The following is a 17176-nucleotide window of genomic DNA, read 5'->3' as shown; positions in this document are numbered from 1 at the left end:
ATGGGGAATCCAGACACAATGGGAAATCCAGACACATCAGGGAATCCAGACATGCCAGGGAATCAAGACATGCCATGGAATCTGGACACATCAGGGAACCCGGACAAAGCTGACCAGAAGATAGCCATTCTGCCTTACACCGGAAATCACTCCGGAGTTATAAGCCGGATTCTCAAGAAGCATAACATAAAAACCATTCACAAACCACTTCCGAAGATCAGAAGCCTACTACGCAACCTCAAGGATGAGTTAGGACTCAAAACACCAGGAGTCTACTGTATTACCTGCAAATGCAGGAAATCATACATTGGGCATATGGGTAGGACAATAGAACAGCACTGTAAATAACACCAAAGCAGCATTGCCAATCTGAAAAGTCGGGTCTAGTAGAACATTCAATAAATGAGGGACATAAACCAGATTTCAGCAACACAGAAATCATAGCCAAAACTTCAAACTACTGGGACCCCATCATCAAGGATGCAATAGCCATTCATAAAGAAAAAGATAATGTTAATCGCAACACGGGGCTCGAACTAGACCCAGCTTGGTTAGTGTTAGTTAACCAGGAGAGTGCATGCAGCAGAAATGCCACCCGATTGGTCCGCCATCTTCACAGGGATCCTCCCTCCACAAACGTATATACACCGGGTTGACGCTTGTATCTGCACTTCAACCCTGAAGATGAGAGTGACGTTGTTATATTTATGGATATAACCATATAATTCATATAGTCTGGTTTTATAAAGTAAATGTCACCAAGAAACATTTGTAATTTTATATTACACTGATAAAATATCAGTTTTTCCAGGATCGGTAAATTTCACATTGGTATCGGCAAAAAATTCACACTGGCTCTACAGTTGTATGCAAGATGCAACTCCTTTGTGCCTCCAACAAGAAATATGATACACCAAAAAGAAGATATTTCCATTGTTTCACTTTAGTATAGTTTTGATATTATGGAATTAAAGATGAAAAGACTGAAGAATGCAAACTAAAAGTGATAAAGCCTGTCCTATCACATTGGAGGTACATTGCACAGTATACTTGTAATATTAAATTCTTGCTAGGAATATGTTCGTTTTCTGTTGATCCACTTTATATTAACTTTTATATTGATTGATTTGGTGTTTTAAGTCCACTGTATGCACAGTAAGGCTAATCAGGACTGGACCTACAGTTTAAGGTGGTATCTGGACCACTATGTGCCTCCACCCGGTATCGAACCCGGAACCCCTTGATTACAAGGCGAAGGCCCTACTATTGCACAATCGGGGGGAAGCCATTAACTTATATAATAGAGGAAATGGAACAATTTTAACAATTACAATTTTTTTCTAAAAAATAGTAGATCCATGTACACCAGATATTCTGGTTGCACCTTTGTAAGTAAAGTAGAGAGAGATACGAATTTTTACCACACAAAATTACTTACCAATTAACTTGCTGTATATTGGAACATATAGATTAATAACACGTCCAAATGCCAGCAAAAGGAAGCAGAACATAACTCTAAACTGCAGTACACAATCCTTTTTGGGCCACAAAAATGGGGCTAATATTCTAATTTTCCTCCAGGCATTTCTGAATGTTGAACCTTGAGGAACATCTCTTTCCTGCAAATGGAGGGTTAAAAAGAGGTTACTTTAACGAAGCACTGTAATGGGTACATTATTAAATTTATGTACTTAATGGCAAGAAATGTCTTACATGTGGCCACAATGAGTCTTGTAAGGGTGATAATGTGCAATTTTTGTGTTAAAAGCAACCACAGAATGAACTTTTTTTTACTTTAACGTTCCAGATTATTTCGTAGAAAGACATCCATTATGAATTTCTTATGATACAACACTTATTTAGCCATGTATAAACTGAGACATTAGTATTCAGTAACACTGAATACTTCTGACTAGAAAGGGTGGCCATGGATGTATCAAACTGTCTGAGATTTCTAATGTTTACTTGAAAATATAACAATAAAACAAGCTCGTGCTCTTTAGAATATGACACTTTGATTCTTAAAATCTGCATTTTACAACCATTTTTTGTGTTGTTTACACTGTCTACACAAGTGGCGTAGCGGTCATCCTCATAACCCCTGCAATGAAAGGGGGCCCTGCAGTGTTCTCTCTATGTGTTCCTGAAATTTCATATAATTCCAGGAAGTCAACAGATAGTGCATCTTATTTAAAAAATGGATTTACGAAACAGAAATCTGGTTCCCAGTAACGCGATAATAAGCAGTGGTGTAATGTCTCAGCCAGAGGGGCCCGAGCAACTTATGTATTAGTCTCCTCCGAAGTGTACAATTAACTAACTTGCTCACAGATGGCAATCGATAGGAACATCCTCTCGTTTCATACCTTTATAGCTACGCAGTTTGTAAATGTAGTGTAGTACTTATGTAAATTATCGTAGCTGGATGATTTTTATCTTAGCTGGGGGCATAGCGTCACTTACACCCCCTCACACACACTCTTAAAGCACTGATGACCTATTAACAAAATGGTTCTTGTTTCATGAAAAGTCTAAGTCTATCGAAAAGAAATGGCATCGTTACACTTATGAATAATAATATTGAGGTCCACTAACACCAAAATTAAACACCGTGTCTGTACGGCAAACAACTTTTTTTTTGGGGGGGAGGGGGGTTGGTGGAGGAGAGGGTCCTTCCAATCGGAACTTCACTTAGTGACAAATTTTCAGTGCATAAAGTCACATCGTTGCTTTATTATCTACCTCTCAAGACTGGAGTCCTCTGCTATTTCTTCACAGCAGACTGCAATTGATCTTATAATATTAGGTCACCATCGACAATCTAGAGATCCAGTTCAACCCCCATAACGGAAATTATAAGTTTCCTTGAGTATATAACTCACTATTCATATTAGAAGGCTATGTGAGCGGCTCTTACGTTGAATCTTGGCCTGGTGCAGCCAGGGGATGGCTTTTGGGGCTGAAGGTGCATGCATCTCAAAGTCCAAAAAAAGAAGTGTTTACTATCCTCTAAACAATTTCCCCAAACAGTATTTTTTTTATAATATGTGTATTATATGTAATCTAATTTAAAAAAATACAAAGGATCATGAACAATATATTTGGTTGTACAGTATGAAGCCTCCCTACAAAAAAGAATCCTGCTTTGAGCTAAGAAAAAATATTTCTAATTTCTTCTTCCAGTTATTTATCAGAGATTCAGACCACCCTGATTTAGTTTCGAGAAACTACTACACTGATATATAGCCTAAGTTGAGGACAAAAAATGGGAAGGCAGGGTATTTGCGGTACTTGATATTTTTTTCACTAAGGGGCCCCCCCAATATTTTACTTGCATAAAGACCCCAGAGAACTGCGCTACACCACTGGTCTACACGTATCAGCTCTATGACGTAAAAATACTAGGTACAAAATGTGTGCACCGTAAATGATAAATTATTTGCTTGCAGATGGGTTGTCAGTGTACGAAAAAGAAGTTATAACATAGCTGAATGAGTTCCCAGACTTGAGCCTATAGCATTTGAGTTAATGAGTCAATAATCAGGGCTAATTCCAATTACAAATAAAACAAGCAAAAAATGATTTTCCAATTGTGTCATTTCAGCCTTACTTGTGAAGCTTTCATTAATATCTATTTGTTTCAGCTTTTTTAATTTATAATTGAATTACTGGCAATGTGAATTACCAAGAAATTATAATTATTCATGAGGAACCAACTGTTATGACTAATCATGCAGATGTTGCTGAATGCTGTGTTAATATTGTTTGTTTCCATACTTAATCTCCTTTTGGGTAAAAACAGTTGACAAAACACTGCAAACACAATATCATCATACCAGTGTACAGTAATTACAATAAATACAATAATGCCCTTACTCCTGTTTCTAACTGGACATTTGGTCCATTGCTCAAATTTAAGTAATCCCTTATTGTGACCAGTCCTGGAGCTTTCAGACCAAGAACAAATACAAAAAAGCACGCTGTGTATCTTGCAATAAAGAGCCCCATTTCAACTTTGTCTGTCAAGCTGCAAGAACAAAAACAAATGAATATTAATACACACACATGTAGAGGAGATAATAAAATAGACACCTGCTATCTCATCTTTTATACTTGAGCCTTGGCAAAAGGCAAAATCCCCAAAATGTAATTTTACTACAATATGAAGTTAGAAATAATTCTTATCTATCAAGAGTTAGCACAAAGAAATACATAAATAAGTAATAATAATAATACAGCAATAATAACAGCTTCTTTCTGCCTATTTAAAACTTCCATTTCTCAACTATTGACACAGGAAATTTCAGCATACAATATTTATTTGTGAAGAGAAAAACCATTGCAACATTTTGTTGTATCTGTAGTAAAACTAAGAACCTAATTAATAATTTAAAATGTTTCTTTTTTAATGGAGAAGCTGAACCCCCCAACCACTTGTGCTATTACATAAAATTTAACAATCTTAAATTTATTGTTATATCGTGATAACAGCTTGAGGATATGAAGGTGATGTGCTAGCATTGCATTCTACCAGGTCTCTACCAATCATCTATAATCAAAACAAGTCTTTAGATTCTGGTTTTATCAAAAAAGGTGTTTGTGAATGGATGAATTAATTGTTGTTCTAAGTTCACTTTATACAAAGAGGTTAATCAGGACTGGACCTACAGTTTAAAGTGGAATCCAAACCACTGTGCAATGTGCCTCCATTGAGGTATGGAACCTGAGACTCCTTGATTGCAAGGCAACGATGTTACCACTATGCCACCAGGGAGGTACTAAAAGAGGTGTTCGTTGTTATATGATTTCTAATAGCATGAGTTCCTTGTTACCCAAACATCCTGCTGTGCAAGTCTGAGGTCTCTGACTGCCATGGGCATTCGGAAGAGGGGGGGCAAAATGAAAGTCAACCAAAAATTATATATTTCACACATATAATTTCATTTTAACCACAATAATATGTGTTAATTATTGCATAAACACCATAAATTCAAATTTAAGCAATGTTTTTTTTAGGGAACAACACTATTTTTGGGGAAAATGTGCCTTGTTTGCCCCCTGGAAAAAAAAAATTCCTTCCTTGACCCTCCCTGGAAAAAATCCTGTGGACGTCCATGGTGGCTGCCACAAGTTGTCACAGTGAGAGGTGGCAATAACTGATGGATGCTAAAGACATTTTCATTACATGATTGATTCTGAAGTTTTAATACAAATATTTTTCAAACATGTATTTAGTTTACACTGTCATATCATATTTGAAAAATTAACAATTTATTCCATTTTACGTTATGTTTCTACATGTTTACCAACATAACTGAAATTATCCAGAAGTGTCATGCTAATAAACACACATGTAAAGCTTCTTAGGAAAATCTAACACAAGAGCCATGGTGGTCTAGTCGATAGAGCATCTGACTGCCACACGGAAACCCTGGGTTTGATTTCCGTGGTGGGTGATCAAAGGTCTGAATTTTCCAGTCTTGTTCCTGCATAAAGTGGTTCTGGTACTCACCCAGCCTCAAATCAAGGCAACTGGAGCATGGTGTTGATCGCATCACCTCCAAAATGGCCAAGATCGAGAATGTGTGGTGGGCCTACACCCCCACATTCCCTAAAATGTTCCTTCATGGCATGGTGCTACAGGGGCTACCCACCGGAAGGAAGTGTCTTAGCGCGGACACCATAGCATAGTTGTAGCACAACAACTTCAGGCTCACAACATGCCACTAAAGGGAGTTAAGATTGTGTCATGTAGGAAAGGAACGAATGGGTGTGTAGCAGAAGGATGTAAAATATGTTCAGGGCTAAATAATCTTTCACAGATTTTTCGTCATCCACTTTCTTGATGTGACAACTATAAATGCAAATGGTCCCAAGTTAAGGTCGCTGGAGCAAAAAGGAAGGAAGAAATTATAATAAAGCCTTACAGACGAATGGTACTCACCTTTGCAAATTGAACCACCAATCTGCATTACGAAGACTCAGAAATGACAAATTCTCAGTAATAAACACAAGTGTCCAAAACAAAAGCAGTATTAAACCATGGCCTCGAGTGGGGGTAGATGGTAACATGTAATGCCTCTCCAACATGATAAGTATGAAGGAGAAAGGCCACATTAATGATACCAAACACACAGAAACAACCATGTAGCCATAGATAACATCATGGTTGAACAAAGTTGTCTGCAGAATAAATCTCGCGACTGATAGAACTGGCACAAAAAACGTCAGAAATATCTGAATTTTGAAAAGTATAGAGTGAGGTAAGGTGTATGAGGATATCCTAGTGGCATATTTTCTGTAAGCCCATATCTGGATAGTACCAATTATAAAAATGAATGCTGCACTGCTTGAGGATGACACTGTATCCATAAAGCATTCCGACACCCCATGGTTAATCCAAATGTCATGTAGAGTTGTGTTAGGGGGACAGAACCTCATGTTGACTGTGCTGTAAGTAGTATATCTGAAATTAAAAAAGAAAAAAACAATGAGAGAAAAACTCAATATGCTGACCAAGGCAGAAATTTATTTTATTATAAAACAAACTAAACGTAACGTTTCGAGCTTCTAGCAAGGTCTTCTTCTTTTGTAACAAGGTACAAAACAGGACGATATATATACACACAAAAATTACTCCCCTCCAGACTATTAGAAAGTTGTTCTGGAACATTCTAGCAAGTGGCTTTCCATTTCAACTGTACTTTCACCTAAAAGGCTAAACATATTTTCTTCCATCTGGAATGTGGTTGGACTCTTCATCTCACGCTCTTTTTCCTTCATTCTTCTCTCCTCTTTCTCTCTCGCCCTTTCCACTCTTTCTAACACCTTCTTCCATTCCTTGTTTAACTTCAGTCCCCCATTCGAGTTCACTGTGTCTTCTTCACCTTTCTTCTCTATTTCCTTGGCCTCCTTCCATTTTCTAACTAGTATTCTCTTCTCCCTTCCTATCTGCTTAGCCTCATCCCACTCTATGTCATGTCCTGTTTCTCTCGTGTGTTTAAATATCGCATTTCTCTATCTCTTGAAGTTGTACATGTTGTTTCAACCTGTCTTTCGGCCTCTTTTTCATTTCTCCTATGTACACACACTGACATTCTTTACATTTCACTTCGTAGATAATTCTTTCCTCTTCTGTTTTCCTTTTTCTTGTTTGCATTCTTCGATATTCTTAAGATGCTTCTCCCTCCCTTCCTTTAAGTTTTAATGCCCGCTTTCCTAAGAACTTTGCATATCTGTGGTCTTCCCCATACTCCTTATTCCAAACCTCTTCTCTTTTTCTTTCTCTTCCAATTCTCCCCTGCCACTTTTCCTAATTCTTCTGTTTATGTCCAGTCTATCTTTCTTCTCATAGCCATTCTTTTCCAGCTGTTTCCATACGCTATTTATTTTGCCTTCTTTTTCACATTCTTTCGTGCATATTTTCTTGATTCTGTCCTCCATATTTTCTTGATTCTGTCTCCATATTCTTTATAAAATTTCTTTTTGTCACCTCACTTACATCACTTCTTTAGTGGCAGAATACCTCTGCTGCACACTTCTTCTGATGCCAAGCAGTTTCAATTTCTTGTCCTCTCTTCCTTTTCATCAATATATCTAGGTAGCTTATCTTGTCGTCTTCTTCTATTTCAAGTTCCAATAGTATTGCTCTTTCTTCATCTTGTATTTCTTTGGCAACTATGTCTAGCTGCCTCTTCGTTCCCTTCCATATGCCAAAACAATCATCCACATATCTGCAAAACAGAATTTTTTTGTCACCACCTATTTCTATCACTTTCGTTTCCCATTCATTCATAACTAATTCAGCCAATGTTTGGCTTAGGCTAGAACCTATTTTCAGTCCTTCACTCATTAACATTATTTTATCCCCATTATACTGTAACCGTTATTCCAAATGGTTTCCAGCACCCTCACTACCCTTTCATTATCCCATGTCACAATGTCAAAATGTGTCCCCTCTCGATGCTCGAGAACATACTTTTCACGTCTAAGCTAAACATTGTCGTCTTCATCTCATTCAACTTAAGTCATTATGAGGTCCACCACTTGTTCACTGTTCCTAACTGCTCTGCTTTCTTGCTGTGTTACTAACACTTCAATAACTTTATTTTATTTATTTTCCAAGGGTTCCAAAATATTGTTTCTGCAATCCGTTACTGGTCTCAACTTTATCTCCTCTTTGTGTATCTTTGGAAAGCCTTTCAAACTTGGTAGTCTTCCTGTCACCTTTATGCACTTCTTGAATCCTCTCCTCCTACAGTCTTGGATGACCCTTTCTCTTATAGTTTGTTCTTCTTCTGTTCCACAAATCTCCTCATATCCGTTCTCTTTTAGGTCTTCATACTTCCTCTCGTACCATTCTCTTTCCATCACCACAATTGCTCCTCCTTTATCTGCCTGCTCTATCACCACACCCCTTCTTGTCTTGATTTTCTTCATCCCTTCCTTTTCTTTTTGACTCAAATTATCTACTTTTCCATGTTTTTACATTTTTCTTTCTTCAGTATGGCTGCTATTCTTCTTCTAATCTTGTCTCTTGCTGGTTCCTCTTTTATATGGAGCACTGCATCTTCAATGTCATATATAACTTCTTCATAATCTACATTTCTTTCCTTAACCTTGAAACCTCTTCCTAGATTTAAAAAAGCTTCCTCTTCTTTTGATAGGTCTACATTCCCTATTACCACAACTCTTCTCCTTCCTCTTCTCCCCTTTCTTCTTTCCATCCTAGTCCCTCTCCTTTCTTCTTCAACTTTATTTTTATTTTCTCTCTAAATTTCTCCTGCCAGCTTTTCATTTCGTAAAATGTATATTCTCTCGTAAAAATGGTGAGACCATATTCAATAGATTTTTCAATTCTTGTCAGGTCCTCCTTTATTATTTTCATCTCCCTTCTTCTTGCCCTTATTTCATTCCATATCAGTTCTTTTTCTATTTTCTGAACCAATATATTCCATCTCCTGGTGTTGAAAACCACTCCCTTCTTACTTATTTTTAATCCTTTAGGTGTTGTGTCTCTCTCCAAACAATTTCCAGAAACTTCTCTTGTTCGTCTTTGTGTATTTCTTTCTTTTTCAAGTCCTTCCAGTTCTTAATTTTCATCATCAGCTTTGGAAAATGTCCAATTATAACATCAATAAGCCTTGTTTCCATGATATGAAAAACTCAATATGCTGACCAAGGCAGAAATTTATTTTATTATAAAACATAAACTAAACGTAACGTTTTACCCTTTTAGCAAGGTCTTCTTTAGTACAGTTGACAAGGAAAAGCCACCTGCTAGAATGTTCTAGAACAACTTTCTAATAGTCTGGAGGGGAGTAATTTTTGTGTATATATATCATCCTCTTTTGTACCTTGTTACATTTGTACTTCGTGCAGAGTCTGAAGAAGACCTTGCTAGAAGGTTGAAACGTTATGTTTAGTTTATGTTTTATAATAAAATAAACTTCTGCCATGGTCAGCATATTGAGTTTTTCATATCATGAAAACAAGGCTTAATGGTGTAACAATGAGAGACGCACATAAAACACAAAGTCACCTGCAACTGGACTGTACTAATGCTTTCATAGGTTGTTATATATTTATTTACATTTTTCGCTATTAAAAATAAAACACCAACTATGTGCTTATGTCTGGAACTTTATCTTTTTTCAATGTAACTGATAAATGCCAAAATGACTGCAGGTAATGAAAGCACCGACTTCTTTCTGGCGGTGAATTTCAGGAATTTCCATATGAAAAAATCAATATGTTGACCAAGGCAGACATTTATTTTATTTTAAAACATAAACTAACATAACGTTTCAACCTTCTAGCAAGGTCTTCACCAGACTCTGTACCAAGTACAAATGAAACAAGGTACAAAACAAGAAGATATATATACACAAAAATCACTCCCCTCCAAACACAAGATTATTAGAAACTTGTTTCTGGAACATTTCAGCAGGTGGCCTTCCCTTGTCAACTGTACTTTCACCTGACAGGCGATTTTGCTAAACATTTCCTTTCATCTGGAAAGTGGTTGGACTCTTTATCTCATGCTCTTTTTCCTTCTTTCTTCATTCCTCTTCCTCCTTCTATCCTCTTTCGCTCTTGTCCTTTCCAATCTTTCTATTCTTCCATTCTTTGTTTATCTTGAGTCCCCCATTCCAGTTCATTGTGTCATCTTCTCCTTTCTTATATAATAGGAATTTCCATTCATTCACGGCCCTAAACACTGTTAATAATTAGTCACTGAGTGATAATTAATTACAGAACAGTGTGAGTTACATTTCTTTACTTCATATATTTATGACAGATTTCTCCATAACAAAATGTATGGGAAATAAGTAACACTACTGTTATGAAAGCATGTCCATAACCAATCGATATCTGTCTCTATGTCTATTTTCCATTGCAACCTGCATAAATTGCAGCTTCATCAAAGTGTTGACCTATAGTCTCTCTGTCAGAATTGTTGGTCATATGCAGAAAAATATCCAGGCATAGCCCAACTGGATAAATGCACACAATGTGTGAAAGAGGAACATTTCCACCTTGAGCACAGCTTATCAGTCTCCACTATAATTTACACAATCTATAAATCCTTATTATCTTATCTAGTATACTGTATATTGACACTCCCTGGAGGAACTTACCAGTCTTTATGTATACTTTATACAGTCAACACATTATTACATACTTCAGTTTGTAATTGGGTGAACAGACAAAAATTTAAATTTCTCCCTAATATATCAAATTATGTTGAATTCTTATCAACTTATACAATATACTTGTATATTAGTACATAAAGTTCAGTAATGTTTGGGTCATTCCATGCCAAACGATCCAATGGTTGTTGCGTGACCATATAAGAAAAATTTCATTTTTAGTACATACGTTTGTACATGTTTCTAGATATCAAAACCAATGTTCAAAAAAATTTATTGTCTTTAGTTCTCCTGCGGCAGCCATTTTTCCAACATAGCACATGGCATTTTTTTGCTCATGTAGCAGTATACGGAAACCTTAATATCTGAAAAACCATTAAAGCTAGAGACCTGAAACAAAATTCATTTTGTAGCTAATGAACTATACTTTCTATGATATTCAAGTATGTTTTACTCAAAATTGCATCCTAAGTACGAAAATTATGGTGGAAATTTGGGTAACAATAGTTAAAAATTTGGATTTTTAAGCCAGATTTTTTAAATGAAGGGGTTTAGTCTAAGGCTGGATTTTTTTTATGTGTAGACCTATCTGCAGGGTGTCTGTAAATAAAATATAAGTGCTTAGAAATGCACCCCTTTTTTACAGCATGGGCTCAAACATGGCCGTTCATTGAATTTTGATAGTTTTCGGAGTAAAATATCTCAGATGGGTCCTCTTGAAAAATTCTGAAATTTGGCACAAAGGAAGCCCTGCATGAACCTAACACAACAGTAAAAATCTCAACTTTTAGATTCAACTTGTTTTGGTCAATATGAGGTAACGTATGTCACCTAATTTCTGACGTTACAAATTAAGGTTAAACTACGTCCCATACTTAGAATAATGAAGTCCTTTCTCTTTCTTTTTTAAATTTGGGTTAAATAAAGCCTCAGAAAATATAGTACCGGTAATATAAGGTTTTAATACTTGACTTACCATAAATTGAAATTACAAGGTATGACAATTGAAAATCTGTGAAATCTCATTGCAAAAGGTTTGAATTATTAGGTACCCACGACCAGTTGGTATTGTCAGCTCCAAAACTGAGCTCCCTCACATTTTTTAAATGTAGCAGTACATGCAGTTTAAGATAGGCAGTGGCATGCACAGGAATTTTGAAAGGGAGGGGAGGGGTGTTACATATACTTTTTTAGTATACAGCCCTGTTTTTGCCACATTATCCTGCCTTTGACGTAATTGTTTATGGAATACTAGGCTAAAGGTATTGGGTTAAGACCCCCACCAACCCTTCTTTGGGCACTCCACTGTAAGTGGAGTGCCCAAATGTTAGCAAATTTATGTACACCAAATGTTAGCCCTGTCCAAGTAGATATTTTTAAACATAGGAACAACAAACGGGGTGCAGTGTTGTTCATGCAGTGTTGCCAAATGTAAGTGAAAGTGTAAATTTATTTTTCCACAAAGCATGGAAAATTGCATGTCAAACATTCGTACGGAAATTTGGACGTCAATTTCCACCTTGGGTAGGTGGACTATTTCGCCATCTATAGTTCAGAGAAGAAAACCGATCGTTTTTGCATATAGCCAATCCTGAAATGCCTCGTAAAGGCGTACCGGTCCAAATGAGTGTTTTAAAAAAATTATGAGGTACAGTGGCAACACTGTTGATGTTTGAAGGCAACAAAAGGTGTGTTTAGTGATGGTCTATGACATGGAAATACTGGAAACAGGAAAAAAAGAAAATGAAAATTATGGTGAAAAAAGTGTTACTTACCTACTCCTGGCAACCATGCAATGTGATAAGAGCACCCACTGAACGAGAACAAAAGAATCAGTTAGTTGTGTACTCAGAACTGTTTGAGCCGTGCATTTCGCATTGCTCGTAGGGGAAGATTAGAATTGTTCTGTGAAATGAAGTACTCTTTGGAAGAGAGGGTGTTCATTGTGGAACATTATTTTTGTTCAAAATCGTACGCTAGTGTAAAAACTGTGTTTCGCGAGAAATATCCGAATAACAGTGTTCCAGAAAATTAGATGATATATATCGACTTGTTTCCAGATTTTGTGGAACAGGATCAGTTAATGACAAACCCTACCACAGACAACCACCAGTTTTGACACAAGGTGTGCTGCAGGATGTGGAGCAGAGAATATCACAATCTCCCAGGAAATCTGTTCGTAAACTTGCTGCACAGTCAGGTGTATCAAAAACAACAACTCACCGAGCGTTAAAACAATTGCACCTACGTGCATATAAGGTACAGGCTGTGCAAGAACTGAAGGAAGCAGACAAAGGTGCACGTGTAAGATACTGCCAGTGGTTTAGAAATTTTATTAGAGACAATGGTGTGAATATTTTGAAAAAGTTTTTTTCCACGGATTAAGCATGGTTCCACTTAAATGGATATGTCAACAGTCAAAATTCTCGACACTGGTCAAGTAACAATCCCCATTTGTTACATGAACAATCACTTCATCCACAAAAGATTGGTGTGTGGTCCATTCTTTTTCAACACAACAGTTGATGGAATAGTTTATCGTGACCTTATCACACAGTTTATTTCTCTCTTGGAACGTGATTGTTGGTTTCAACAAGACTCCGCAACATGTCACACGTCTAATCAAACTTTAGACATGTTGGCAGAGTACTTTGGCGATCACATTATAAGCAAAAACTTATGGCCCAGTCGCTCCCCGGATCTGACATCTCCAGATTTTTTTCTGTGGGGTTATTTGAAACAAACAGTTTACATTAATAACCCAAGAACACTTGATGATCTAAAAATAAACATTTGCACAGCCATTAACAATATAAACCAATCAACCTTGCATAAAGTTGCTTCCAACATGATAAAACATGTTGATGAATGCCTCAGGGAAAATGGTTGTCATTTTCAACATCTTTTGTAAAGCTACACTGCCTGTTACGAGCATTGCATGGTTGCCAGGAGTAGGTAAGTAACACTTTTTTCACCATAATTTTCATTTTCTTTTTTTCCTGTTTCCAGTATTTCCATGTCATAGACCATCACTAAACACACCTTTTGTTGCCTTCAAACATCAACAGTGTTGCCACTGTACCTCATAATTTTTTTAAAACACCCATTTGGACCGGTACGCCTTTACGCGAAAACGATCGGTTTTCTTCTCTGAACTATAGATGGCGAAATAGTCCACCTACCCAAGGTGGAAATTGACGTCCAAATTTCCGTACGAATGTTTGACATGCAATTTTCCATGCTTTGTGGAAAAATAAATGTACACTTTCACTTACATTTGGCAACACTGCACCCCGTTTGTTGTTTCTATGTTTAAAAATATCTACTTGGACAGGGCTAACATTTGGTGTATGACTTATGTATGTACAGGTTTCGGTTACAAAGTAACGCAACTTTTAATTCCCAGTTGCACCGTTCGTGGTATAATAAAATAGAGGTAAACACTTACCAACGATGCCAGTTCTTGTCAATGGTAATATACCATGTAAGAAGAATTCACACAGCTGACAGTTGTAGCAGAGTGGTTATCACTGTGCGCTACGACGCCAGGAGTCCTGACTTTGAATCTTAGCCTGGGCATGGATGTTCTTTGTGAGTGTTATTTCATCAATTTCACCATATCATCACTCATCCTCATACTTGCGATTAGCCAAGTGTGGCAGAAATGCGAAGTAAAATAAACCAAATGAATCATGCAATAATTTAACCAGCGTAGACAAACTCATATCCATGAAAACAAACCTTCCACAAACTCCCTGCTGACGGCAGCAAGTACAAAATCGGCTAAAATGTGCCATTCGCATTTTTGTTCGGCTGGATTTCCTTGCAGACTGCATAAATGCTTGTTTTTAAGACACCTGTTCAGAAGTTAACGATTCAACACAATACTCTGGATTCAACGCAATTTTGGTATCGCCACTTGTTCAAGGTTTCAAATGTAAATGTTTTGTAACACTTGCTGTTGGAAGCCACATCAACATTCAATGATACTTACAACCCACAAACACTACGCAAAATCTCGAGAACCACCACACGGCAATGGAGAGGAGGGCAGGTTTTGCACGGTTGAGGGGAGGAAAGCTATAAATAGCCGTGTGCTTGAGGGTAACAGTGTTTCGGAAGATTCTTGACCACGAGAAGTAGTGTCTCCAACTATGTTATTTTTCCCTTATGAATTAGATACAAGAAATGTAAAGGTCTTATTACGTACACGCATGTTGGAACATTAATAAAACATTGTAGTTGCGAAGTTGGCTATATAGCAATTAGATACGATAACATCTTTGGAATATTACCAAATTGTAATGATGTTTCTATAAAGGTCGGGTAGCAACACTGAATGGCACAGTTTGCCCATCTGTAACTCCAAAAGCTTGTGTCCCCGCCCTCTACAAATTCCTTCTGGGAAGCAGTTGCCAGTGTATGCATCTGGCATTTTTCTTTGACAAGCTGGGGGAATTCAGGTTCCTGAAATCTGAGCATGTTTTATGTGGGAAGTAAAGGAAAGGAAGCCTAGGTGGATCATTTAATAAATGCTAAAGTAACATTCCATACGATTTTAAGCATCACTGGTTGTATTTGCACCAAGCACTTTGGCTTTTCTCAAAGGTTTCCCTACAATCTTTAGCAGTGTGTTGATTTTACCATTCTAGATAAAATGCATGAAGTTGAAAGTGGTGTGTGCGTGTTTGTGGTATATACATCAACACGTGTGTAATCTAGAGATTCCCATGTCAGTCACTGTCAGTCTAAATCATGTTTTCTGATTCTGTCTAGTCCGGTGTTTCAAGATTATAGACTTTACTTAATATTGCGAATTTGCAACACTGCACACCACAGAGTGACGGACAAGTAGCGGGAATTTCGTTAATTTGAATGAGTGAATGTCACCGTAGATGCTTTACTAAAGACTGGTTATGAATTCATAAGCAAGGATAAGGCTAGTAAATGCTTTGAACAGCATACAATGCTGTATTACTCTAGCTTCAAGACGGCATTGAATGGACTATCTATCAGGGTGCAAAAGGTCTGCGGAGGGACTACTGCCAGAATCCACCAATAGGGCTTCACTGGCTTTCTCTAGAACACGTGCTTTTGTTTACATCCACTTCGTAGTGGAAAAAAATGGACTTTAGGAACTTAGTGAAAGAACAAATAATTCTGCCTGATTTGACAAAGAGAATGAGTAGGAAACTGGAGCTGACAACACCAACTGGTCGTGGGTACCTAATAAATCAAACCTTTTGCAATGAGATTTCACAGATTTTTCAATTGTCATACCTTGTAATTTCAATTTATGGTAAGTCAAGTATTAAAACCTTATATTACCGGTACTATATTTTCTGAGGCTTTATTTAACCCAAATTTAAAAAAGAAAGAGAAAGGACTTCATTATTCTAAGTATGGGATGAAGTTTAACCTTACTTTGTAACGTCAGAAATTAGGTGACATACGTTACCTCATATTGACCAAAACAAGTTGACTCTAAAGGTTGAGATTTTTACTGTTGTGTTAGGTTCATGCAGGGCTTCCTTTGTGCCAAATTTCAGAATTTTTCAAGAGGACCCATCTGAGATATTTTACTCCGAAAACTATCAAAATTCAATGAACGGCCATGTTTGAGCCCATGCTGTAAAAAAGGGGTGCATTTCTAAGCACTTATATTTTATTTACAGACACCCTGCAGGTAGGTCTACACATAAAAAAAATCCAGCCTTAGACTAAACCCCTTCATTTAAAAAATCTGGCTTAAAAATCCAAATTTTTAACTATTGTTACCCAAATTTCCACCATAATTTTCGTACTTAGGATGCAATTTTGAGTAAAACATACTTGAATATCATAGGAAGTATAGTTCATTAGCTACAAAATTAGCTTTGATGGTTTTTCAGATATTAAGGTTTCCGTATACTGCTACATGAGCAAAAAATGCCATGTGCCATGTTGAAAAAATGGCTGCCGCAGGAGAACTAAAGACAATATTTTTTTTTGAACATTGGTTTTGATATCTAGAAACATGTACAAACGTATGTACTAAAAATGAAATTTTTCTAAAATGGTCATGCAACTAATTATGTAAAAATTGGTTCATTTGCCATGGAATGACCCGTTTACTGTTTTGCTGAACAACAAATTTCACCATGAACCTAAGAGAAAAAAGGTTATCATTCTGAATGTTTAATGATTTTTTACTTAAAGTTTTACAGAAGTATTAGGAAGTGTATTAAAATATTAGAAATGACTGTGAAAGTAAGTTTGAAACTTGGGAGGAACTAATTAGTACAGTTAAAAGTTTCACTAAATATTATTTTCCAGAGCAATTATGATTTGAAAAGTAGCTCACGGCAGTATCTGAACTTCCCAGTAAACAGCCATTCTTGTTTACTGTCATCTCCGACATGGAGTACTGGATGATTTTAATGCAAGGCTCCGAAGGAGTTTCGTGACCAGATTTAGGCAGCATTTTTTAATGCTAAGAGCCCTAAACCTGACTCACGTAACCTAATAATGTAAACAATTTGGAA

General features: G+C 36.8%; 1 protein-coding gene across 2 annotated transcripts in view; it reads right to left on the bottom strand.

Moving 5' to 3' along the window:
* Hmt-1 (ABC transporter ATP-binding protein/permease Hmt-1) overlaps positions 1-17176 on the bottom strand; it is a 56940-nt gene that overhangs the window by 38247 nt on the left and 1517 nt on the right. For both annotated transcript variants that reach the window (XM_083135400.1, XM_083135401.1), the window contains exons 2-4: positions 5945-6466; positions 3877-4027; positions 1439-1619 (exon numbers count right to left, since the gene is read on the bottom strand). In XM_083135400.1, the coding sequence (XP_082991526.1) occupies positions 1439-1619; positions 3877-4027; positions 5945-6441 (829 nt within the window). In that variant the 5' untranslated portion in view covers positions 6442-6466. The remainder of the gene's footprint in view (positions 1-1438; positions 1620-3876; positions 4028-5944; positions 6467-17176) is intronic.

The sequence above is a fragment of the Lepisma saccharinum genome, chromosome 14, assembly GCF_977018435.1.
Source record: "Lepisma saccharinum chromosome 14, izLepSacc3.1, whole genome shotgun sequence".
Lineage (NCBI taxonomy): Eukaryota > Metazoa > Arthropoda > Insecta > Zygentoma > Lepismatidae > Lepisma > Lepisma saccharinum.
The sequence above is the reverse complement of the archived record's forward strand: the minus strand, read 5'-3'. Positions and strand labels throughout refer to the sequence as shown.